Below are 23276 nucleotides of genomic sequence, written 5' to 3'. Positions count from 1 at the left end.
TGTGGTTGCTTGTGGTAGACCACCCCATAAAACAAAAAGAAGAGAAAAAAAAACTCTTTTCACATCTTGGACCTCTTTTTTCACCCTCTCTCTACATGTAATGTAGAAAGTGATCATTAGGAAAAGTTAAATATTCTTTGTGTATACAAATGATTCTGAGAACAAAGTATTTCCTCAATTAGTGGACTCAGCAGATGTGGCATCTGTAAGGCTGACGTTTGTGTCGCTTGTAAAACAGAAGCTGGCATAAAGTCAAGCAAGTCATAAATGACAGTAATATAAAAATATTATTTTTTTCTTTGCGGAGCAGTTTTGTGAATCAATTTCTCAATTTGAGGAGCAACTTTTTAATTTCATAGAGCTTTTTTAATGTTCTGTAATTTAATTTTGAGAATATTTACTGTGCAGACCTCAAAAGTCACACTCAAAACTCAGGACTCTGTTTAAAAAACAAACGCATAAAATTTTCTGTACAATTTATTGCAGACGCGCATAAAAATAAGAGCACAATATAATACAGTAACTTGTGAAAAAAAAACTGCAACATTAAATCGGTCAACAAATAAAAGAGAGGAAAAAGCAGAGCAAAACAGTTAGAAATAATCAATACAACAGAGGTAAAAATGGACCTGCTTACGTATTACTAATATGAATATTTCATATAATACTAACCCTATACAAACAAAGGTTGTGTAGCGCCTAGTTCTCTGCAGTTAAGTAAATAAAAGCCCTTGGTTTCGAACTATATTAAGAAATGCTGCTAGCTAGTAGAAAGACATTGTAACACATGTGTGATGTTAATCAATTTTTCCTCTTGCTTTCCCTCCGCCAAACTCATAACTCATCTAACCTGCATTCACCCCCTCCTTTCACCACCCATTTGGTTCAGTCGCCATATATCTGGGCATCAGAAAGCGGCCGAGCCCCGGACCCCCCGATGCGGCTGGGATGTGAGGGTGCGTAGCCCCCGCGACCCGGCCGAGGTGGTCCTGGCCCTGCGGGAGGCGGCGCAGGGCTGCGGCTGCCAGGTCCATCTGGCGGGCCCCTTCCTGCTCTCCTGCACGCACGGGGCGGCCGGCGCCCGCGTGGCCTTCGAGGCCGAAGTGTGCCAGCTGCCCGGCGGGCCGGCGCAGAGCAGCGGCGTGCGCTTCAAGCGCCTCTGGGGGGCGCCACTCGCTTTCAGGGACATCGCCACCAAAGTGTCCAAGGAGCTGGAGCTCTGAGGGCTAAGGGCCAGGGGCTGAGTCGGGAAATAATGATGGCGGGGGAAAACGAAGCGGGCGCAAACTCCTCGCTGTGCCTCCGCCAAAGACCCTCATCCCGTGTCCCATCTTGAACTGCTGAAAACGAGCGAAAAGAGAAACATCACACACTCACACACACTTTATTTCATCATCTCTGACTGATCAGCTACCAACGGGTGTTAAGACCACATTAAAAAAAAAAAAAAAAAAAAAAAAAATACTCCTGATTAATACCACCAGAATCAAGTCATAGTTTTCAAAAAAGGAATCTCATGAGAATTGTCAGTTTTTTTTAAGGAAATAATGTATTTTTCCGGGGGAAAAAAATATAATGAAAAGAAAGGCCCTATCAAAAGCGAATTGTCATAATTATGGGCAAAATTATGACTATATTGTTTTTTCTTTAATTTTTTTGGCAAGTCAGAATTTTAATTCGAATACTACATTTTTGTTGAAAAAAAAAACTGATTTTCAAAACAGAAGAATTTTGAGAATAACTTTTGTCTCGGAAAAAGAAAATCCTATCTCTTTGATGAAGAAAAACAATTTTGTGAGAGAAAAAGAACCAGTCTTTAAAAAATGGAATCATGTTTTCAGGGTTTCAGGATAAGAAATTATTGGGAGTGCAAAATAGTCATTGTTTCAAGTGAAAAGCAATTTTGTTCGAGGGTGAAAAAAATTGATTTGTTTGAGAGAAAACAAGACATACCTTGGAGGATTGTCATTTTGGCCCTTTTCAAGAATAAAATGATAATTTTACAAGAAAAGGAAAGTGAAGATAGTCCAAAAAAATTCACATTAAAATATGACTTTTCTTGAAATGTTACAATTTTATTTTCATAAGTTTGTTCTATTTTCTCCTCCTAAAAATGACTTGTGTAAGGTTCCAACTTAATTCTGGTCGTATAATGTGTTTATTTTCCCGATGTGGTCCTAATACACGTTCATCATTAGCTATGGTTTTTGTTCCCCGATAGCTTTGTCATCATTCCTTTTTGAAGCGCTGCTATTTATAGTCACGTTTATCAACTTTTGATAAAAAGGACCGACAGACAGCAAAAAATGTGTGTAGCGGACATCACATGCTGAAGTAGCGATGCTGCATTCTGACCTCCAACCTCTAGAGGGAGGACGTGAACACAGGTCCACTTGTCATTACAGTTAAAACTACTTCCACCTCCTGTAGTAGTTTTTTGTTTTGTTTTGTTTATTTTTAAGATGAGGCAGAATGGATTTGTTGGTTCACGCTCACACACCTTTGGCTACCAAGCATTGCGATGTTAGCATTAAAAAAGTATATAAATAATTTGATCTTGTCGACAATAAAAATGACAGTGTCATTATCTCAATGAATAAATGTATCTGATTAATGCTGACACTCTTTTCACTAACCATCATCCCAGCGTTAGCTTTGTCACACATGTGCTGGTTAACGTTAAAAAGATATCGGAAATATTAGATTCATTTTCTCTCATTGTCTTCAAGCAGATTGCAAGTGTCCGCTCTTGATTTCGGTGGCCTATTTGTTGGTTAATGATCATTGGCGACCTAGCATCGCAATGTTAGCATTAACAGGCTAATGCTGCCCAACGTTAAAAAGTATCCAAAATATTGGACATAATATTCCATCGTCGTCTCCAAGCAGTCAACAAGTGTTCAATCCAGTTGCTGTGATGTCTTTTTAGCTAAGGCTAACACGCCTTCTGCTGCCAAGCATCGCCATATTAGCATTAGCACACAAATGCTATTTTACATAAAAAAACTATTTAAAATATTGAATGTGATATACCGTCATTTGTCTTAAAACAGTTAGGAAGTGTCCGATCCGATTGCTGTGATGTATTTTTTGGCTAAGGCTAACAGACACTTCGCCGCCGAGCATCGTTACGTTAGCATTAGCACACAAATGTTATTTAAAATTAATACCCAGAAATTTTCGATGATTAAATGATATCCCATCATGATTTTAAATTCGACTGCTGTGATGTTTTCGTTGGCTCACATTTACACACTTTTGGCGACCAAGCATTACAATGGTAACAATAAATTTGCATAAAATTTTACAAACGTTTGGCTTTACATATGGATACGGTAATGGTATTCCGTCGTAGTAAAGCAAGTGTCGAATCTGTGAAGTAAATGTTAGTTCACACTCCTTTCGCCATGTGGCATTTTATGAGCCATAACACAAATACTGCTTAAGGTTAAAAAAAATAAAATTTTTTTTAAAAAACACACACAAAATATCCAATGTGATGTCATTTTACCACAGTTAGCATCCAACCCGATTGCTGTGACTAGCCCCGGAGGGATATTTGTGCGATAGTTGGGTCCTATGATAGACTGTAATGTATGAGCCTGCGCCATAATCCTTCATTTTCTCTAATTTGGGATTTGAACATTCCTGTGAAAATTCTCAGGAAGTGGACAATTAAATTATACAAATGGAAGTTGGTCCGATAAATTGTAAAACAGCACTTTCGACTCTAAAAAGCGTTAAAGGACACAACGTTGCGTAGCGGCCGTTCTTAGCAACACGATGCTATAACAACCTCAATGGCAACACATTAAAATCATTTTGTCGTTTTGATCGTTCTGCGTGTGCATCAAATGTAGGATGATCTGCGGTAAAGGGGTGTGACTGTCAACCAATGCAAAGACAAAAAGCTTCAAGTGTCAGTTTGTGGCTCTTCAGCTGGTGACTGAAGACAATGCTGAAGCTGTTTTTTTTTTCCTTTTTATTTAGGGCCTACAATACATCATTTTACCGCCTCTTGTAGCCGTCACTGTTTTTAATTTATGGAGCGAGCTGCAGTCGTCCAAACATCACGTGTGACACAAATAAAGAATTTGAACCTCTTTGATATTCGCACATCATCTTTTTTCTCACGGCCTTATGTTTTATCTGGCAGAGATTTAATTATTATTATTATAATTAGATTTAATCTAATTAACTTTGGCTAAGCGACAATCAGGAGCGTGTACCTAGCTTCATTAGATTATTAGCGCACTGGATACTAAAATGTGTAATGTTTTGTGCTAACAATAGCATAACATTTAACAGATCAAGTATGCCTATATTGTTTTCTTTGAAGTGACAAAGGTATGCGTAGTTTTGCCAAATGACAATGCAAACAGCATTTGGAGGGCTTGAGGTGTCGTGGCAAAAAAATAAAAAATTTCAGTATGTTTTGGGGGGTTTAGGAAATACTTTTTTGGTAAAAATTCAAATTTGTTCTTGCTCAAAAAAGAATTGGGGTGGAAATTTGATTTTTACTGTATTTCTTTAATATATATATACATATATATATATATATATATATATATATATATATATATATATTTTTTTTTTTTTTTCAATCATATGCTTTTATTTTTTATTTTTTTAAGGAAACATTTTTCTAAGAAAAAAAGTTTTAGGCCGGAAGAAGTTATTTTTCAGAGACAGGGCTTGAAAGTATCATCTTTTTTTTTTAAATTAGATCAATTTTGCGAAAAAGACCGTTTAAAATTGCAAGTTCTTTGAGGAAACAAAATATAACTGATCCCAAACTTAAAAATCCTTGCAGGTCGTACGTAGTGCCACCGTGAAAGTGTCTTACCGCATGTGCTCTGATTGGCCAGTCCCCATTTCAGGGGGTGTGGCTAACAGTCAGTCAGCAAAAAAGAAATCAAGACAAAGTAGTTGGTTTTTAAATGGGGCATTTGTTTATTAGTCCAGTTCCAATTTACAACCAGAGAAATAGTGAGCGGGTGGATTGATCCCAGGATGTTACAGAGGAGAAAAAGTCAAAGAACGGAAAGGAGGACACTTGTGTTGTCAAAGAACAACCAGGCTTTGTTTTGGCTTTGATATAATTATATATGTGGATATATATATAAAAAAAAGAAGAAAGAAACGGCAACAACACAGACAGTCATGGTCACCGTGGCGGTTGTTGGTCTTTTCGTTTACTTCTGGGCGGGGATCATGCCGTCGATGGACTCGCCCTTCTCCAGCTTCTTCTCCATCTCCACCATCAGCTTGACGCCATCAACCACCAGCTGAACCTGGTACACCTCGGAGGAGCCCAGACGGTCAGCGTTGGAGATGTCGAACACGCCGCCCACGGAGGCTGTGTCCACGCCACCTGGGGGCAGGAAGAAAGATCAAGTTTGGTTGACCGCCACGCGCAAAAAATGGCCTTTAAAAAGGAATGAACAGCGGAACTCCGCGATTCGCTGGGATGGGGATTTTTTTTTTTTTTTTTTTGACTCCAAAAATTCTTCCCAAAATGCTGATAAACATTAAATATGCACTTTCAACTTTTTTAGAAGAAGAAAAATGTTTGTTTTTTTTCACGCCACAGGTGCGCGGTGGTACCTGTGCCGCGCTTCTGCAGGCGCAGTCTGGTGAGGATCTCGTCGAACTTGGCGTGCGTGCTGAGCTTGGGCAGCTTGACGTGGACGCCGCCGCGCAGGCCGGTGCCCAGGTTGGACGGGCAGGTGAGGACGTAGCCCAGATGCTCGTTCCACATGAAGCCGTGGTTGTGCTTCTTGAAGATCTCCTCGATCTGAGAAGAAGCCCATCCGTTAACACCTTCATTCCTTGTTGAGTATGGTTTTTTTGGGGGTTTTTTTTTTGCTTACCTTCTGCAGACCCACGCAGAAGCGCCTGAACACCTCCTTCATGTTGCCGCCCTTCTGCATGGAGATGACGCGCAGGTGGTCCTCCTCGTTCACCCACACCAGGAAGGTCTTGTTGTCGTTGTGCCTGCGCAGCCAAATCAACGTCAACATCGACACACTCCCAGCTAGCTAGCTAGCTAGCTAGCTAGCTAGCTGTCACGTTTTCCAACTTGTCAAGTAAGCCAATGCATATCTTTTACATGAGCAAATATAAATACTATATACTTAAAAAAAAAAAACGTTTTTTTGCATCATTTAATTGTTCCATCTGTCACTGGCCAAGATTGACAAATTGTGGTCAAGAAATGCCGATTTTGGGACCAGTTGCACAGCGTGTTGGAATCACGGCTCAGGAGGTTGAGAAAAGGCCATTTTTTGTCCTCTGGCTGTTTTGTCCTCACCAGATGCCCCTGGCGTCGGGCCAGTCGCGGGCCATGCCGGCGCACGTCAGCAGTGGGGACACGGGCTTGTCAAAGAGGAAGTGGTCGGCGATCAGCTGCTCCTGCTCGGCATCGGTCATGCCGTCCAGGGGATAGTACTTGCCCTTGAACTCGCCCTCCAGGCTGGCCAGGGCTGGGGGAAGCAGGTTAGCACTGTGAGCGCTTGTCTTAGCATTCTTAGCAATTTGCGCGTATTGGGATTCATAATGAATGATTTTTTTGTTTTTTTTGCACCGATTATGATAACGATTTCTCACAAGAATAAGGAGACAGATACCGTCAAGACATGCAATACTTGATTTCGATACATCTCTGCCAGTGTTTACATTTTCAAATGATCACGTCTACATCATTCCTAAAAACAAAAAAAAAATCACCATGTCCCTCCCTGGTGAGCTATTTTCAGAACAGGCCCGCATCCTCGGAGGCTAACTGGTGCCCGTGGGCATCACGTAGGTGACCCCTGCTTCAGCGCTTGCGTTAGCACTTTTAGACCATTTGTGTTACGGCTTGTGTTAGCACTTGTATTACCATTTTTAGCGCTTGTATTGCCATTTGGGTTAGCATTTGTTTTCGCATTTGTGTCAGAGCTTGTGTTAGCATTATTGTTGCTGTTAGCATCCGTGTCGATGCTTGTGTTAGCGCTTGCATTAGTTCTTATATGCCATTTGTGTTAATAAATATGATGTCGTTTTTAGTTTGAGCAGATTTTTTTTTTAAATTTACATTAAGCCAATTATTTCATCAGATAATTGATTCTTTTAAACGAATGAATAAATATGTTTGTTTGACCGGAGCAATTTTCGGACAAATGTTGTCCAGCAAGTCACCCTCAATGGACAGCTTCTCGATGCATCTGCGCTCTCCACGGCTGTTGTGTGGCGGCAGGGTGAAGCCCTTGATGCTGCGGCCGGTACGCACGCGGCTGGACAGGACGTAGTTGGGGTCCAGGTCATCTCCGCCCTGCGAGAACAACACGCGTACGTACCCATTAATTCACAGTGTCATCTACGCAAACCCCAAAAAATATACATATATTTGTTTTTCCTTTTTTTTTTTTTTAATTTTTTTTTATTGTATACTTTTGTCTTGTCTGTGTACCATCTAGGAAGAAGAACTCGCCTTCAGGTTCTCGAAGTTCAGGTCGGTCTTGTGCTTGTCGTTGGGTCCGTACCCGTTGTGACGGTCCGAGATGACGGGGTCCAGCAGGTCCTTGAAGACCTCGTAGCTCTCCTCGTCACCGGCCACGCAGCCCACGGTCATGATGAAGGGGTGGCCTGAGGAGGAGCGCGCCCAGGTTGGTGACATCTTTTTTTTTTCTTTTCCGTCAAAACTGCAAGGCTTTTGGAACTCGGCTTACCGGGGTTGTCCACGCCGGTCTGGATGATGTCATCCAAGGTGAAGCCGCTGGGGGTGGACTTGCTCCTCAGCTTGCCGTAGATGTCCTTGGTCAGAACCTGCATGAAGGGCAACAACGGTGGCTCTGTATTCATTGTAAAAATGATTTCCTGCAATTTATTTATTTAGATATAATGTATTGCATATATATATAACACTGTATTCATATACACACCCGTATGCATTTACATATACTGTATGTATACGCATATACGATACATACATGTACACTTATATACATATATACTGTACAATAATATGCAGTATACGTGTGTGCGCGCACGCTACCTTGGCCATATGGTTGTTGTGCTGGGAGAGATCTGGGTACTCGTCCTCCGCAGTGAACTTCATCTTGTAGTCATTATGACAATTCTTGGCCATGGCTGCGATTCTTGCTCCAACTGTAACAACATTTATTCAAAATGATGACCTATTGATGAAAATAGCGACGCAACGATTCACAGAAAAAATCGATTTAAACGGCTTAAAATAAATCATCGATGTAAAAAAAAAAAAAAAAAATAGATTTTGAAATTTTGATCACAAAAAGATCTGTAATGATAACAGTAAAATCTATTCATTTATTGTCATCTTTAGTTCCGGCACTAACAAAACACTTAACAAGACAAAAACTGTGGTAAACCTGCAAAATTTTCAAGTTGTTTATTTTTTGGTAAAGTTTCAAAAAGTTACAGTTTGTAGCAAGAACAAAATGCAGATGTTAAAATAAAAGTATCATTTGTTTTTAAAATGAGTCATTTATTTTGTTAAAAAAAAGATTTTTAAAAAATCAATCATCCCTAGAAGAAAATGACTTTTTTTTAATTTTTTTTTTTTTATGAATGAAACACCCTGAGCATCGTCTGAGGTCTCTCCGAGCGCTTCGATGGCTTTGTTGATGACTCTCTGTGCGAAGAGGAGACATCTTCTCATTGTCCGCTAATCTCGCTCCCTCCTTTTCTGTCTTTCTGCGTCACCACTCTGATTGGTGCAAGTGGAAGCCCAGAAGTGTTTGCAAAAAGTCGAAGGTATCTGTGTCTCAGTGTCACTCTGTCAATGTCTTTCTCAGCTGTGCCGTTTCCCCCTCCCCCCCACAGGAAGGGTTATTAATAGTCGAGAATCCCCCCCCGCCCCCTTGGTCGCACCTTCGGCCTGGGCACGAAAAAGGAAAGGTGCATCTGTCGCGTCTCGTCCGAACCTCAGAACATCGCTCTTGTTCCACTCTCCAGCCCGAAACGCAATTCAAAAGTATGAGCAGGTATTAGAAGAAATTAGGTAAAATGAAATACAGTTTAAAACCTTTACCTTGCTTTCAAATATATTTTTATTGTTTTTTTCTTTAATGTTTTGTCATTTGTGCAATTATTTTCATCATGTGTTGCATTAATATAATTGGAATTTACAATTAATTTTTTTTTGTTTTTTTTTGGGAAACTTCTTTTGGTACTTTGCAGCATTAAAATAATAGGAATTTAAAATTAATATGATGGTTTTTTTTAAATGTTCTTTTACATTTTTTTAAAATTCTTATCTCTTTTTAAATGTTATTTTCTTTCTGATTGGCAACTCTGAAAAAGTTTTCCTATAAAATGTGTATTTAATGCTCATTTCAAACGAAACGTAAAAGTCACACTTGAGGCCCACACGGTCGTCATGAGCTCAAGTGTGATTTTTGCAGCAAATTTCCACCGACAGACTCGGCACTTCCACTTCTCTTCAATGACAAATTCAATTGTTGAGCACGACGTAGAAGAAATTGTGACATGTTTGACGGCGTTACCTGCTCGGGAGGAAAGAAAGAGGTAACAGATCCCGGGATCAGATCCTGTCCACCAAATGTAGGGGTTGCCCAAGGGTGGCAGGTGTTGGACGCGGACTTTTATAGCGCCGCCTCCAGCCCGACTGGCTGGGAGGACTCGGGCCGCCCGGCTGCGATTGGACGCGGGCGGGCCCGCTGTTGCAAAAGGCAACGGGGGAAACGCGGCGGAGGGGCGACAGCTGCACAAGGAACGTCCAGACCTTTCACCTCTGCAGTCTGCGGGACCGGCGTGTGCGTGATGTGTTCGCGAGCGCCTTCTCAGCTAGATTCAACTGAGCGTGTACGCGCCGCGTTCAATGACTGTACGTTCGACTGTTTTTAACGATGCCGTGTTCAAGTTACCAATCGGTGGATGTTCGACGATGTTCTAGGGCCCGACCGATTAATCGGCCATCCACTGATTCGCTGGCTAACAGACACTCGGAGTGATCGATTGTCATCGATGGCCGACGCCATTGTGCATACTTTGACCAATGGCTCATTCGTTGGAATCTAAAAAGCACAATGACACAAAAACATCTTAATTCTTCGCAATTGCCACCATTGCTGCGTTTCAGTTTGTATTATGAGCGTGCATTTTATTTCATGAAAACGTGGCGATAAACAATGGGCTCAGGTAACGACCAATCGCGGCTCACCTGTTTTCTCGAGCTGAGCCGCGATTGGTTGTTATCTGAGCCCTGAGCAACTGTGATGTCATTTTCAGTCGACGGCAAGTGGCAAAATGGCCGCCTCCTGAGATGGACGAAAACGGGTGGATTTTGCTGCTTAACTCATATTCCACAAACTCAATCTTAATCAAAATGCCCTTTTTAGACTAGTGTGACTGCATAGAACATATTTTTGAAAAGATAATTCTGGGGTCGACATCCTAACATATTACTGTGAAGAACATTTTTGGATTGACTTCCCCTTTAATGAAAACATAGTCAGGTGGCCACTAGGATGAAAGTTCCCGCACCTATTTTCAAATGAGTTTTCTGTGATAAGATAAATCACCTGTACAACTCTCGTGAATTTTTTTTTTTATAGAGGCAAAGTAAAAAATGAATATCTGAGATAATGTGGTTGCACAAGTGTGCACACCCCCTCCGAAATGGTAAAGTGGCTCCTCGGTTTACAATGAACCAATTACATCCAAGCTCATGTTAAATGGGAGTCAGGACACACCTGCCGCCATTTGAAGTATTTTTCGCGACCACCCCAAAAAATTGGAATGTTTCAGCGGGCTTTTCTTAACAGTCTGATTTTGTGCTTCCGCCGTCTGACGTTTGTTTGTAAGTGTGCAAAATTCCCTCCACTTTGAGCAAGGCCCCGTTTCCAGCTGAAGAAAAGCAGCCCCAAAGGATGCTGCTGCCACAACCACTTCGCCGCAAGTATGCTGCCCTTCTGATGATGAGTAACGTTGCCTTTGTTCCAAACATACCTTTCGGAATTGTGGCCCAAAAAGTTCGACTTCGGCCCATAACACGTTTTCTCTTCGAACTCTTTGCCGCTCGTTTTCAGCGGTAGACGTGTGGCCGACTATACACTAAGACTTGAGCCGTTTCCAATCGTTTGGCAGCCAGCCGAGCATTTCCTGCGCGTTATTAGCTTGATATCGTCACTCAAGCGAGACTCCACACTAGCTTCTTGAGCCATGGAACGGATCACATGACTAAAGATTTGATTCTTTGGGGTGGGGCTACACGGGGTGAACTTCCTAAAATGCCCCCCCCCGCCCCGCCTCATACTGTGAAGCTTTGCTCTAATTGCTCTCAAAGCTTTGCTAGCGTTAGCGCCGGCTGCTAATTTGATAAACTTCAGTCATCCGCCTGAAGCTTCTGAAATCAAATCGGTCGGCGACCACGCGTACATGTTGGACACGTCACTAGCAGTGCCGCCCTTTGAGAATTTGTACTAATATGCAAATCAAAATGTTAACACGGCGACTTGTCTGTGGCTTGTGTCGCAGCAGAAGACGTCAGTTTGTGTTGCACATGAGCGTCAGGTGTCACGCTCTAAATCCTGCCTCGGGGCTCGGGTTGCACCGAAACAGGCCTTGGCGCGGCCTCCTAAATTAAAGACGACACCTCGTTGCCGGGACGACGGCGGAGCATTGGCCCGTCCGAGCAACTTTTCAATACAACGTGTGCGCGTAGTGACAGCAACTATTTCGCGCCGACTTTTATGAGACTATCAATAGGACGAAAGGTCGTGTCTGATGTGCGTGCGCGTCCTCTTGCTCATATGCTGACCGTGGCACAGATCCAGTTTCCCACTTTAGATGCACACTGTATCCGCACACACCCCCACCTAGCACACACACACCCCGCCACCCTGCCCCCAGCCCTCACCGCGCCGCCGCCGCAGCTGCCCACACCGACAAGGGCACTTATATAAGCGGCAACGGCGTGTCAATCTGTGCTTCGCGTCTACGCAAGACATGAGGACAAACAACATTGTGGTCGACGACGTTAATGCGTGAACCAAAACGGCTCACGACATGAATGCATGCATTCTACTCGACGACATTACGGAAAACAACTTTAGCTACGGATGACAATGTTATGACAAACAAGTGGGTACATAACATTATAGTACACAAAGTCATGGTTCAAACCATTAAAGAGAAGCTATATGTAGGCCCACTCGTTGAAACAAGGCATTCTGACGAATATTACGATTGTGGAATAGGAGCAAAATCTACCGTTTTTAGCCATCTTATCCAACAACCAATCGCAGCAAACCTGTTTTCTGAAGCTGAGCCATGATTGGTCGTTAGCTGAGCAACTGTGATGTCATTTTTCATTCCACAGAAGTGACAAAATGGCCACCCCCTAAAATGGCTAAACACGGTAGATTTTGCTCATATTCCACAAACCTAATATTAATCAGAATGCCTTATTTCAACAAGTGGGCCTGCATAGAACTTTTTATTTTTTAAAAACATGTTCGGGATGACTTGCCCTTTAATGCATACACCACATGAATATATACTCAGCTTTAGACTACACAGCATTAATGCATACAATGTTTAGTACAGAACATTATGCTAAACAACATGACGAAAATACAAATAAATTCCTGGGACTGAATGGCTGCACTGTGAAAAGACAAAAATGAATGTCTTTGGGATTGGATGAGTTAAAAACCTCCATCGGTCACGTGTGCTTGCCTCGCTTTTCTTTTCTGCTTATCATCCATGACGTACTTGTTTTCGCACCGCAGCGCCCCCTGTGGTGTCACGTTTTATTGCTCTCGGTGTGGTCACGCAAGCTATTTTTATGGACGTTCTTGGCACGTACCCATGCCACGTCACATATCATCGCCATGGCAACGTTCACTGCCAAATCTTCACTTGGCTTTTTGAGATCATAAAAAGTTGTGTTGTTAATTTTTTTTGTTTGTATGGATTACTTTTCATGAAACCCGAACCGAACAAACTGACCAAGTCACACTAGTGCGACTTTTTACACTCTGACTTCTATTTTAGTGGCGCCTCCTGCGCCAGACCCGCGATTGGATTGCGTCGACTCAGCTGTCCCTGGGTATGACCCGAACACACTCCCTGCTCGCACACGCACGCGCACTGCCTCCCGTCATGCATCTGTTCATCCACCCTCACTTGTTTGTGAACTCTATGACAGTATTAGGGCTAACAAATGCACTATTACTCGTGTACTGCTTGTGTGCGTGAGTGTCATGTCGGGGTGCACAGGTTCCAACAGGCCGTTTTAAGAAAGTGGACAAAGTGTAAGCTATATTCAGCATGGTGTCTCACGCTCGGCCTTCGGCTCTGGTGGAAGCGACGTTTTTCAAAATGTAGTCATACAAGTGTGCGTGTGTTTGTGTCAAATTGTGTGCGTCTAACATGCACAAAATGTGGATTTCGTGTTGCCTTCAGGGACTATCTGAAATCACATTTCCCCCCCACCCATTAGGTTATCATTACCTAATAACCCGTCTGAGATAAAAGAACCAACTATTTCAATTAGAAAAAAGAGACGGAATGAACTTTATTCAATCAGTTGCTAGAGGTGTCGTGTGGAAGTGTTTTGCGTGACTTCAGTTTTTTTTTTATTTTAGTAGACACTAATGTGACGAAAACTCGAGTCGACTAGTCGCTGACGATGTCATTGTTGTTTTGTTTTTATGAATCCTAAAATTAAAGGAAATGACAGGAGGGAATGCTTTGCAATCATCTAAATTCACACAACAAATGTTCTCATCGTCTTAATGTACATGTTAGAACACAAAAGCATGAGTGAAGCCTCATGTTGTGTGATGGACTTTCCAGCCAGAGGGGAAAAAAATGCTCTTGCAGCTTGCTGCTGTGACATCCAGGTAACATTTGCTCCTGTCCTCATTCTGGGCCCAGCACGGCAGCAGGTTCTGCATTTGCCGTGTTTACAAATAGTCATGGACTTTTTTGCGTGTCAGAGAAAAAATCCTCGCTCACCTTCCCCTTTGATAGTGTAGCTAAAAAGTTGTTCAAAATGCTGCTGGAGCATGGTCTCCAACTTGGAGCCGAGCTCTTGGTCACCCGGCTCATGAAACACACACACACACCCACGCACACACTATGCTTTGCTGTCCAATGTGACTTTAACGACAATCTGCTCACATTCTTCAGTGGATTGGCTGCTTAAGCCCCCTCACTAAATATGTTTAAGTAACTAATACTTTGCTCAACTCCAATGAATCTCACTATATGTTTAAAAACACACACACAGTTGCATGTAATTTAATACCCACCATTTTGTATTTTATTTGATTCAACTGTAAAGTTGAGCCAATGTTAAGTATATGAGTCCCCGGGTATGGAATCATATTGCATTCGCTTGGAAAACAAAAACAAAACTTTTTTTTCTGCATAATTTATTTTGGAGCTTTGTTGTTTTGGACTATTTTTTTTTAGTTTCTGTTTTTCAAATTTTTTTTTTTTTTTTTTTTTTTACTGTTTTTTAGAATATTAAAAAAATGTTTTTGGTATAATTCTTTTATTATACCTCAATTATGCTCACAATAATTGCTCACAATTATATTGAACAGATACTACACTTGATCTTAACCAAAAGGCCGAGAAGCGATCTCACAAATATGATATTCGATAACAGCAGTATCCAGGTGACGTCGTTTAGCTGCAGTGGATGCTGGGAAAAAATGGGATCAGGTAAGCTCCTCCGGTCACAAAGCAAGGGGTGAAACACAGGAAGTTAGCAGCTTTTGCCTCCACAATAAGACATAAACCTAAAAGTGTATTGGTAATTTTGTTAAGTTTATTCAATATTATTGATATTATGCATAATTAGAGGCAGGAATGTACCTAATACAGAGAAACATTTTAATTACGGCGTTATTTTCCTGTGTTGTGGCGTGCCGTCGTAACCTTTATTTTTCGACGTCATCTTCGTAGGCGGAAGTAGGTGCCAGTTGGTGTTAGCACGACTGCTGCTGGTGTCTGTGCGATGACAGCGAGTCGAGGAGGCAGCAGGTGGATCATTTACACTTTTATTACTTTTTTCACACCAAAAAGCTCCACAGCATCACATACACCGAGCGAAAATGTCCCACAAATCATAAATAAGAGTCACCTTAATGTAAAAACAGCACCCGCTCGCAGGGCATTAAAGCAGACGAGATCCCGACGGAGTGTAGACTTAGCAGGTAGGCTAAAAATAACTTTTAGTGGGAGTGGAAATGAACCTACGTCTTTGTGTTTGTTTACTTCTGCTGCCAGCTCGCAAATGTCAACATATGTTGCTTATTCTGCTCCAAACGTCCCTTCGTTTGGCCTATAAACGACTCGAAGTGTCAATTTTGGGGCATTTGTGTGTGAATTTGGATTATTGCTTGCGGGCCCGTCGCACTTAGCGTGATAATAAAAAGATACATTTTTTAGAAGTATGATGTCATCGGAGAAGTAAATGAAAAGTGACTATGCAAATACAGTAACAGGCAAGTCAACATTCGCGCTGCAGTGTAGTTTCGGAAAGAAACTCTATTTTTCTAGTATTCGTCTGTGTGTTTCTGCCTTTTCAATTCAAAATTAATGTGATACAGACATATTTACAACTCTGTCAGCAATAATGTGAAAACGTGCCCCACATTTTGCATTAAAAATAAGGTATCAATATTTTCTGAAATTAAAAAAAAAAACAACGTTTTCAATGTTTATTTCTATTTTAAAGTCACACTTGTAATATCAGAGCCATTCATCATTTTTTTATTCAAAAGTTTCAATATTTTTCCATATAATAGTGTGATATCTTGTGAGTCTTTTTTTCCAAGTTCATTTTTTAAATTGCTAAAATAATTTGAAATGCTTTAAATCAAAGAAATAGTTTGTAATTTTAAATTTTATGAATAAAACAAAATTGATATTCTATAACATTCAAAAATGTTAGCATGACATTCTGGAGCATTTCCTTTTTTAATTTTAATTAAATAGTTAATTTAATGAATTTAATTAAAAACTGTCATATCTCTGACCCATTCAACTTTTCAAAGGAAAAAAAAATGTGTGGCAACCTTTAAACTTCACCAAATCTTTAAAGTCCTTCTTGTTACCTTGATTTGAATACAAGGGCATGTGGTGGCTGATAAAAAAAAAAAAAAAAGGACTACAGGAAGCAAATAGCCGGACTTTGGACAACCATTCAATTCTACGAAACATAATTACGTTTTTTTTTTTGTTTTTTTTAAATCTCCCGTAACATGTGTAAATGTATGCAGAACGTTTTGCTGGACTATCCGCTAAAATCTAATATCGCAGCTCAACAATGGCAATGAATGTTTTCAGGGTCTATCAAGAAATTTGCATTCGAAAAGACATTCTATTGTTTTCGTTTGATTGTGTTTGCGGTATTTCCTTTTTGCAGCGCGCGAGGAGGTGCGGCCATGTTGTCGGCGGAGGAGATCCTGTGCTGCACGCAGCAGGTGATCGCCGGGCTGGAGGCGCTCCGGGGAGAGAACCGCAGCCTGCTGGAGAGCCTGCAGGGGGCGGCCCAGAGCCCCGAAATGCCGCTCGACAGCGACGGCGGCGGCGGCGTGGAGCGCGAGAAGAGCGGCATCATACGACAGTCGCTGGAGAGGATCGAGTTGGGACTCAGCGAAGCGCAGGTTGAGCCCTACGTAAAAAAAAAAAAAAAAAATTTCGAACAAGGGATGCCGTTTGACTTAGTTTGTGTGTTGCGCAATCAGGTGATGATGGCGCTGTCGGCTCATTTGGGTTCTCTGGAGGCCGAGAAGCAGAAGCTGCGAGCTCAGGTGAGACGGGAGAGCGCGCGTGCGAGGACCAGGAACCGGAGGTTGATTTCTTTCTTTTCTTTCTTTTTTTTTCTCTCAGGTGCGCCGCCTGTGCCAGGAGAACCAGTGGCTGCGCGACGAGCTGGCCGGCGCCCAGCAGCGTCTGCAGGAGCGCGAGCAGGACGTGGTGACGCTGGAGGAGCACAATAAGCATCTGCAGTTCATGGCCTCCATGCGCAAGTACGACCAGGAGGAGGCGCCGGCGCCGGTGAGGTGGCGCACAGCCAAGCGCACGTCACGTAACACTCGCGGGAGGCAAGCGTTCACGGAGAAAGCGTGACCACGCTTCAGATGCTTGATTGGACTGCTAAAAAAATCCGGAAAAAAAAGGGCGTGTCGCAACGACAAACTAATCGACAAAGGAGAATCTTTCCCCCCCCCCCCAATGATTTTTGTTTCGCTTGATATGTGTGTGTTTTTACTAATATTTTAGTTTTTTACCTCATTAAAAAAAAACAACTTAACTTTTCAGTCAAAGTTTTTCAATCTTCAATTTTTTAAAAATGAGTCCGCTTATTTGAAAGTCTTTTTTTCTGTTTTTTATTTCAATTTAACTCATTCACTGCCATTGACGTATTTATTTGTCTTTTCGCAGTCCCGCCATTCAATCCCAGGAATTTATTTCTATTTTTTTTCAAACGTTAGCGTAAAAGGTCTGAAAATGTCTGGCGGTGAATGAGTTCATATTTTTTCATTTTCGATCTAGGATCTAAGTTGTCATATATTTTTTTTAACTCCATTTTTTAGCTTAAATCTCTCAAATGTATACAGTCTGTTTTTCTGATTGTTTTGTCATTTTCCATGTAATACCTTTTATGTATATATGGTATACATGTAAAAAATATATAAAAAAATCTATGAATTAGGGCTGCGCCTAACTCTTATTTTAATAATTGGTTCATCTGTCGGTTATTTTGTCAATTCATTGATGAGTTGGATTACAAAAAAACAAGTTTGAATTCCCATCCCTATATTGCAAAACATCAGGACATCATTTGAAATGGACAGTCTGGAAAATGCACAAACTGGATTCAGTTACTGGTTTGTTCAATCAAACAAAAATGTTTTGATTGAACACAAACATAACGTGTCTGAACAGTCACTTTTTTTTTTAAATATTTGTATTATTTTTCAATATACAAATTTGTCTTTATAATGTATTTTTGCATCCAAATATTTTTGCTTTGTTTTTTTTTAACTTAGTATTTGGGGTACTTTTTGATGCTTGTGCATTTCCCACCAATCTTACTCTCAAAATGTTCTCATATTTGTGATATTTTTGTCTTTTTTTTTTTTGAATATTTCCAGGATGACAAGAGCACATCTTCCAACAAAGAGTCTTTGGACGATGACCTTTTTCCAAGCGAGGATGAGGACTCATCACAAAGTAAGAGCCACGCACGCAGAATAAAGCGAAGAATGTGAAATGACTCGAATATGTTTGCGCGGCGTCAGTGTCGCCGTCGCAGCATCACCACAGCAGCGCGGCGGCGGCGGCCCAGCAAGGAGGCTACGAGATTCCCGCTCGCCTCCGGACGCTCCACAACCTCGTCATCCAGTACGCCTCGCAGGGACGATACGAGGTCGCCGTGCCCCTTTGCAAACAGGTGACTGCCGCCGACGTGTCGGCAACGGCGCGGCGCCCCGAAAACCGCCCGCAATCGCGTGAGCCAAACGCATTCGAGCTCACGTGAGCCAAACTTGAAACGCTCCGCAGGCCTTAGAAGACTTGGAGAAGTCGTCGGGCCACACCCACCCGGACGTGGCCACCATGTTGAACATTCTGGCACTGGTGTACAGGTGAGGCCGGTTACTACGGCAACACAACATTCCGCGATACACTTCGCCCACCGCGCGTCGCTTGAATGTCATCCAAGCTTATTTGACTGACTTGCCGTTAACACTTTTTGCGCTTCCAATTAAAAACGTTACAAAAACATGTATCTATCTAATATTAATTTAAATTTTATGACGCACTAAAAAGATTTAACTCAGTTAACTCCGTTTTATTTACTTCCTGTGGCACCTTCCCTCCGCTCACTTTTTATGCAGTTTTACTTTAAAAAGTTGCTCGACGGCTCATTGGAGAAATCCCAAATAATTTGCGCATTTCGCAAAAACCAAATTCAAATACCATATTAGTTGTACATCTTTGGTGTATCGTTCAATAGATGTATTTTACGCAAAAAGAATCGTATTCAAGGTTTAAAAAAAAGCTATTAGAACAGCCTTTGGATCAAAATGTACTTTAAATGTTTTTCCATATTCATTTTACTCAAGTAAATATCGGTTCCAAGCGTTGTAAAAAAATTTGTTGACAAATACGATTAATCGCGATTTCTTTGGATCAACATATACTTTCAATGTTTTTCCATATTCATTTTACTCAAGTAAATATCGGTTCCAAGCTTTGTTAAAAAATTAGTTAGTTGACAAATACGATTAATCGCGATTAATTATGGGAAATGTTGCGATTAATTAGTTAAAAGATTTTAATCGTTTGACAGCGCTAATATTTTCACACTTTGTTTTTTTTTTGTAAATTTAGAGACCAAAACAAATACAAAGAAGCCGCCAACCTGCTAAATGACGCGCTGGCCATCAGGGAGAAAACGCTGGGAGTGGACCACCCGGCTGTAAGTTGGACGCAAAACACACACGGTCGCGGGACAGCTTCTGAGACACACTTTGTGCGCGTGTTTGAAGGTGGCGGCCACGCTCAACAACCTGGCGGTGCTTTACGGGAAGCGAGGCAAGTACACAGAAGCCGAGCCGCTGTGCAAGCGAGCGTTGCAGATCCGAGAGAAGGTGAGAGAAAAGTTGAGCCGCCGCACAAAGCCTGCGAATCAAAACAAAGCCACGGGCCTCCACGTTCTAACTTTATGAGATATTTGCAAAGAAAGGCGTCACACAGACGTTGGTTTAAAAACTTTGATTTACTTACACTTTTTTTATAGTTTTGTCTTATTTGCAAATATTTCAGCATAAATATTACTCCCATCTTCCAGTGTTTACTTTTCCCCCAATATTATTTCATTTTCACCTAATAGTTAAGAATTTCTTGCATTCAATATCTTGGTATTTTCAAGTTGTATTATTTACTTTGCAATATTTTGAATTCCCCCTACTATTTTTTTTTTCATATTTAAAAAAATGTCATCTAATATTTTTTGTAAATTTCATCAAATGTTTTCAATTGTTTTTTTTTGTTATTGTGACTACATGAATATTCAAATGTTCTCTCATATTTTGCTTATCGCCCTAATATTTCTATATTTTCAAAACGTTACATTTCTTTGTATTTTCATCCATAGATTTTTTTTAAATTCTCCCCTTTAAAAAAAAAAAAAAAGTGTGAAAAAAAATAAGTGGTCCCTCGCGTGGTTTGTCAGGTGCTGGGCACGGAGCACCCCGACGTGGCCAAGCAGCTCAACAACTTGGCGCTGCTGTGTCAGAATCAGGGCAAGTACCAGGAAGTGGAGCGCTACTACGAGCGAGCGCTGCACATCTACCAGAGCAAGCTGGGACCCGACGACGCCAACGTGGCCAAGACCAAAAACAACCTGGTGAGCCCCCAAGCCGCGTCGCCGCGGGACCCCTCGTCTCGCTCGTCTCCCACGTCTTCTCGCTCATCTCCTTCTTGTTGCTGTTAGGCCTCCTGTTACCTCAAGCAGGGCAAGTACCGCCAAGCGGAAGCGCTCTACAAGGAGATCCTCACCCGAGCGCACGAGAAGGAGTTTGGCTCTGTGGAAGGTAAGCCGGAAACGTTACCATGACAACCAGCATTGCAAAATCTCCTCAGGTGACTAAATCTCTCTCTCTCCATCCATCTTTTATGCACATATTGTTTAATGCAGTTCTTGGCGGGGGTCAACCTTATTATTTTTTTTTTTCTTGCACACTTTTTTTTTTTTTTTTAACCATCCATTCATTGTCGTAATATTTCTGGACAGTTTTTATTTTACATCTAACCTTTTGCGGTACGGTCTAATGTGTTCTTGTTGCCTATTTTTCGTTGTCCTAACATCCGGTGTTTGCCTCACCCTCTCCCGTCGTCCAGGCGACGCCCGGCCGAGCTGGTCGGGCGGCAGCGAGCAATCCGGGCAACAGGACGGCCCGCTAAGGCGAAGCGGCTCCTTCACCAAGCTGCGAGAGTCCATACGGCGAAGCAGCGAGAAGCTGGTGCGCAAGCTCAAGGGCGTCGACGTGGAGGAAGCCACCCCGAGGAATGCTGGGTAAGTTAAGTCACGCTTGGCTGTCGGCGAACGCAGCAACAATAGTCCCAAGAATGATCCATTTATTTTAGCACACGGCTCATTTTAAGCCTCGATAAAATCTGTATAAATATGGTCCCAAATTGTCCTCTCATACATAATGGATAGCATGTCATTTCATGAAACGTCCACATTTCTAGTCACCCGACCTCTGAAACGTGCGAAAACTGGTGAAAGTTTTGACTTGCCGACGGACGGCCTTTTGAAATTAGAGGCGGACCGATTTTTTTTCCCCACCCTGGAAAAAAAAATGACGGACGACGGATGAGTACCCGCGCTGCAGACGGATGACAAATAACGGACGCTCGATTTGTAGTCATGCTCAGCCCTGCATAACGACGTGAAGAAAAGGCCGCAAGAGTAGTCGGCGGTTTTGTACGCGGCGAAACTAAGTGTTGAAGGTTTGTCATGTGACTTCCTCTTTTCAGGATGAAAAGAGCCAACTCGCTCAACGTGCTCAACGTCAGCAGCGGAGAAAGTCAGGACGGCGGCCAGGTGAGCGAATGCCGTCCAAACGCCGAGTTGCCGGCGCAGGCTTTGACGCCATTTTGCCCTGTTTTGCTTTTTGTGGCACAGCCGCGCTGCCTGATGGACCATCGAGGACTCAGCTCCAGCACGCAGAACCTAAACAGGCGAGGATCACTCGGGACCAGCTAACCGTCACGTGCACTACGCACACTTTTAAGACCATTTTAATGCAGGCGGGATTTTTATTTATTTATTTTTTCACCCCCCCATGACCAAATTGCACTTTTCGCAACAGACTAAAATGCTCGAAAGGCGGGATGACGCTCTGTTTTGCCCGGCAAATATTTTTTCATGCGCAAGTACACAATCAGCGGTTTTGCTGGGTTCTGCTAAAAGTTTTCTGTTATGGCTCCAATGCATAAACGGGGCGTCCGTTTTCATGACCAACAAAAAAAAGTTCTTTTGGCTGTGTTTACTTGCCGACATCATTTTAGAGCCTCGAAAGACAAACGTAAAAAAAAAAAAAATGGACGGACAAAAAAAACAAAACATAACAGCAATGGTGGACCGCACGAATGTTATTGAGTCCAGTTGTGCTTCCGCATCAAAGCAAAGCGAAATCTATTCAAGAGGTGCATACCAGTAAGCGTGTAGTGTTCTGCACATCGCCAACTAGTGGCCTGGCATGCTTACTGTCTTTGGAGATCATTTCGCTTTCTGACCAACGCACATTCCAGTTCTTGTGATTAACTGATTTATGATTAAACCTTGGCCTCAATACTAAGTTACATTCCAGACATTTCCAGAATAAGTTTTCATTTCGATTAAGAAGTCTAATAGGTGTTTGCCTTGAAATGAAAATGTATTTTTATCATCTCCTGCAAAGTTTGTTTACATGAAACGGTTGTGTTTCTCCCACACTACTGATGGAACTGACTTTTATTTCACTTATTTTAAACTGCAGCAAATCAAGAACTGACCCAAATAAACAAAATATTTAATGTCTGCTGCATTGGACGTGGAACTCCTGAGACCATTTCATAGTTTGGTATGATAAAACTTGTGATGGCACAGGTTTTTAAAAAAAAAACTATTTATATTCTGACACTAAACTTTTTACTCTTATTGAAAGTTTTCACTGGTTTATTTTTTTTTTTTTACTTGCTGTTTTGCTTTTACAATCTTGATTGTAGATATTGCTGTGGTGGAAAATGTCACATTGGTTGACAGAAACGGTGTGAAACGGTGTGTCGCTTATATTTCTATAGACGCTCATTCTTGATTCTAGTCAATATGAATATTTTTGTTGTTGGAAATTTAAATAAAGTCCGATATGTTTTAGTGTTTGTGTTCTTTGGTTTTGTTTGACACAATAGCTCCTTTTTTTAGGTGATGTAATAGTTGGGTACCTCAGGCATTGTTTTTCAGCCGTTACGTCCTCAAACAGTGGCTGTGCCCCAATTAATTGACACTAAACAAATATGAAACACCTCCCTCCCCTTTCCCATCTACATGTCATTTCATTCAAGTTAATTGCTGTGAGCCATTTAAACTCAGCCGCGAACCAAAACAGTTGTTTTGCCCAATCTGCCTCGCTTCTTACTTATTGTCTCAAGCTCACTTGACATTTAGGTGCAATTACTGTACGTCGCAGAAAACGAGCAAAAAACAGATG

At 41.8% G+C, this 23276-nt stretch overlaps 3 protein-coding genes and 1 pseudogene across 8 annotated transcripts in view; 2 read left to right on the top strand and 2 right to left on the bottom strand.

Annotated features, from left to right (window-relative positions):
- Positions 1-4108, top strand: part of mark4b (MAP/microtubule affinity-regulating kinase 4b) — a 32545-nt gene extending 28437 nt beyond the window's left edge. For 4 of the 5 annotated variants that reach the window (XM_086035653.1, XM_086035657.1, XM_086035654.1 and 1 more), the window contains one exon: positions 890-4108. In XM_086035653.1, the coding sequence (XP_085891779.1) occupies positions 890-1223 (334 nt within the window). In that variant the 3' untranslated portion in view covers positions 1224-4108. The remainder of the gene's footprint in view (positions 1-889) is intronic. The other variant, XM_086035655.1, reaches the window with a different exon arrangement.
- Positions 4109-4929: 821 nt separating this feature from the next.
- ckmb (creatine kinase, muscle b) lies at positions 4930-9595 on the bottom strand. The gene is made up of 9 exons (XM_086035661.1): positions 9531-9595; positions 8039-8151; positions 7713-7809; positions 7475-7629; positions 7183-7315; positions 6314-6485; positions 5874-5997; positions 5608-5797; positions 4930-5374 (listed from the first exon to the last, which is right to left on the bottom strand). Exons 2-9 carry the CDS (start codon positions 8129-8131, stop codon positions 5196-5198), a joined length of 1143 nt encoding a protein of 380 aa, XP_085891787.1. The 5' UTR covers positions 8132-8151; positions 9531-9595; the 3' UTR covers positions 4930-5195.
- klc3 (kinesin light chain 3) lies at positions 7219-22942 on the top strand. 2 transcript variants are annotated; one of them, XM_086035659.1, is made up of 17 exons: positions 7219-7332; positions 7461-7649; positions 14669-14724; positions 14968-15045; positions 16433-16673; positions 16755-16820; positions 16900-17067; positions 18168-18246; positions 18315-18466; positions 18577-18659; positions 19408-19495; positions 19566-19667; positions 20252-20425; positions 20513-20612; positions 20920-21094; positions 21562-21628; positions 21710-22942. In XM_086035659.1, exons 4-17 carry the CDS (start codon positions 15020-15022, stop codon positions 21788-21790), a joined length of 1602 nt encoding a protein of 533 aa, XP_085891785.1. In that variant the 5' UTR covers positions 7219-7332; positions 7461-7649; positions 14669-14724; positions 14968-15019; the 3' UTR covers positions 21791-22942. The 2 variants fall into 2 exon arrangements, with proteins under 2 accessions (XP_085891785.1, XP_085891786.1); XM_086035660.1 differs by lacking the exons at positions 7219-7332; positions 7461-7649; positions 14669-14724 and having other exon boundaries at positions 14988-15218.
- Positions 14530-14642, bottom strand: LOC147144353 (U2 spliceosomal RNA; annotated as a pseudogene).
- Positions 22943-23276: the final 334 nt, after the last annotated feature.

Source organism: Filicampus tigris, chromosome 7, assembly GCF_054856515.1.
Source record: "Filicampus tigris isolate MCC_2025a chromosome 7, RoL_Ftig_1.0, whole genome shotgun sequence".
Taxonomy (NCBI): Eukaryota; Metazoa; Chordata; class Actinopteri; order Syngnathiformes; family Syngnathidae; genus Filicampus; species Filicampus tigris.
The sequence above is the reverse complement of the archived record's forward strand: the minus strand, read 5'-3'. Positions and strand labels throughout refer to the sequence as shown.

Excerpts from the sequence above, each read along its gene's own strand:
- klc3 (XM_086035659.1), top strand. The coding sequence starts at position 15,020 with ATGACAGCGAGTCGAGGAGGCAGCAG. Across the intron at positions 18,247-18,314 it reads GGATGAGGACTCATCACAAA|TGTCGCCGTCGCAGCATCAC; the intron begins GTAAGAGCCACG and ends GCGCGGCGTCAG. Across the intron at positions 21,095-21,561 it reads GCCACCCCGAGGAATGCTGG|GATGAAAAGAGCCAACTCGC; the intron begins GTAAGTTAAGTC and ends TCCTCTTTTCAG.
- ckmb (XM_086035661.1), bottom strand. The coding sequence starts at position 8,131 with ATGGCCAAGAATTGTCATAATGACTACAAGATGAAGTTCACTGCGGAG. Across the intron at positions 7,630-7,712 it reads GACCGGCGTGGACAACCCCG|GCCACCCCTTCATCATGACC; the intron begins GTAAGCCGAGTT and ends GCTCCTCCTCAG. Across the intron at positions 7,316-7,474 it reads TGAACTTCGAGAACCTGAAG|GGCGGAGATGACCTGGACCC; the intron begins GCGAGTTCTTCT and ends TTGTTCTCGCAG.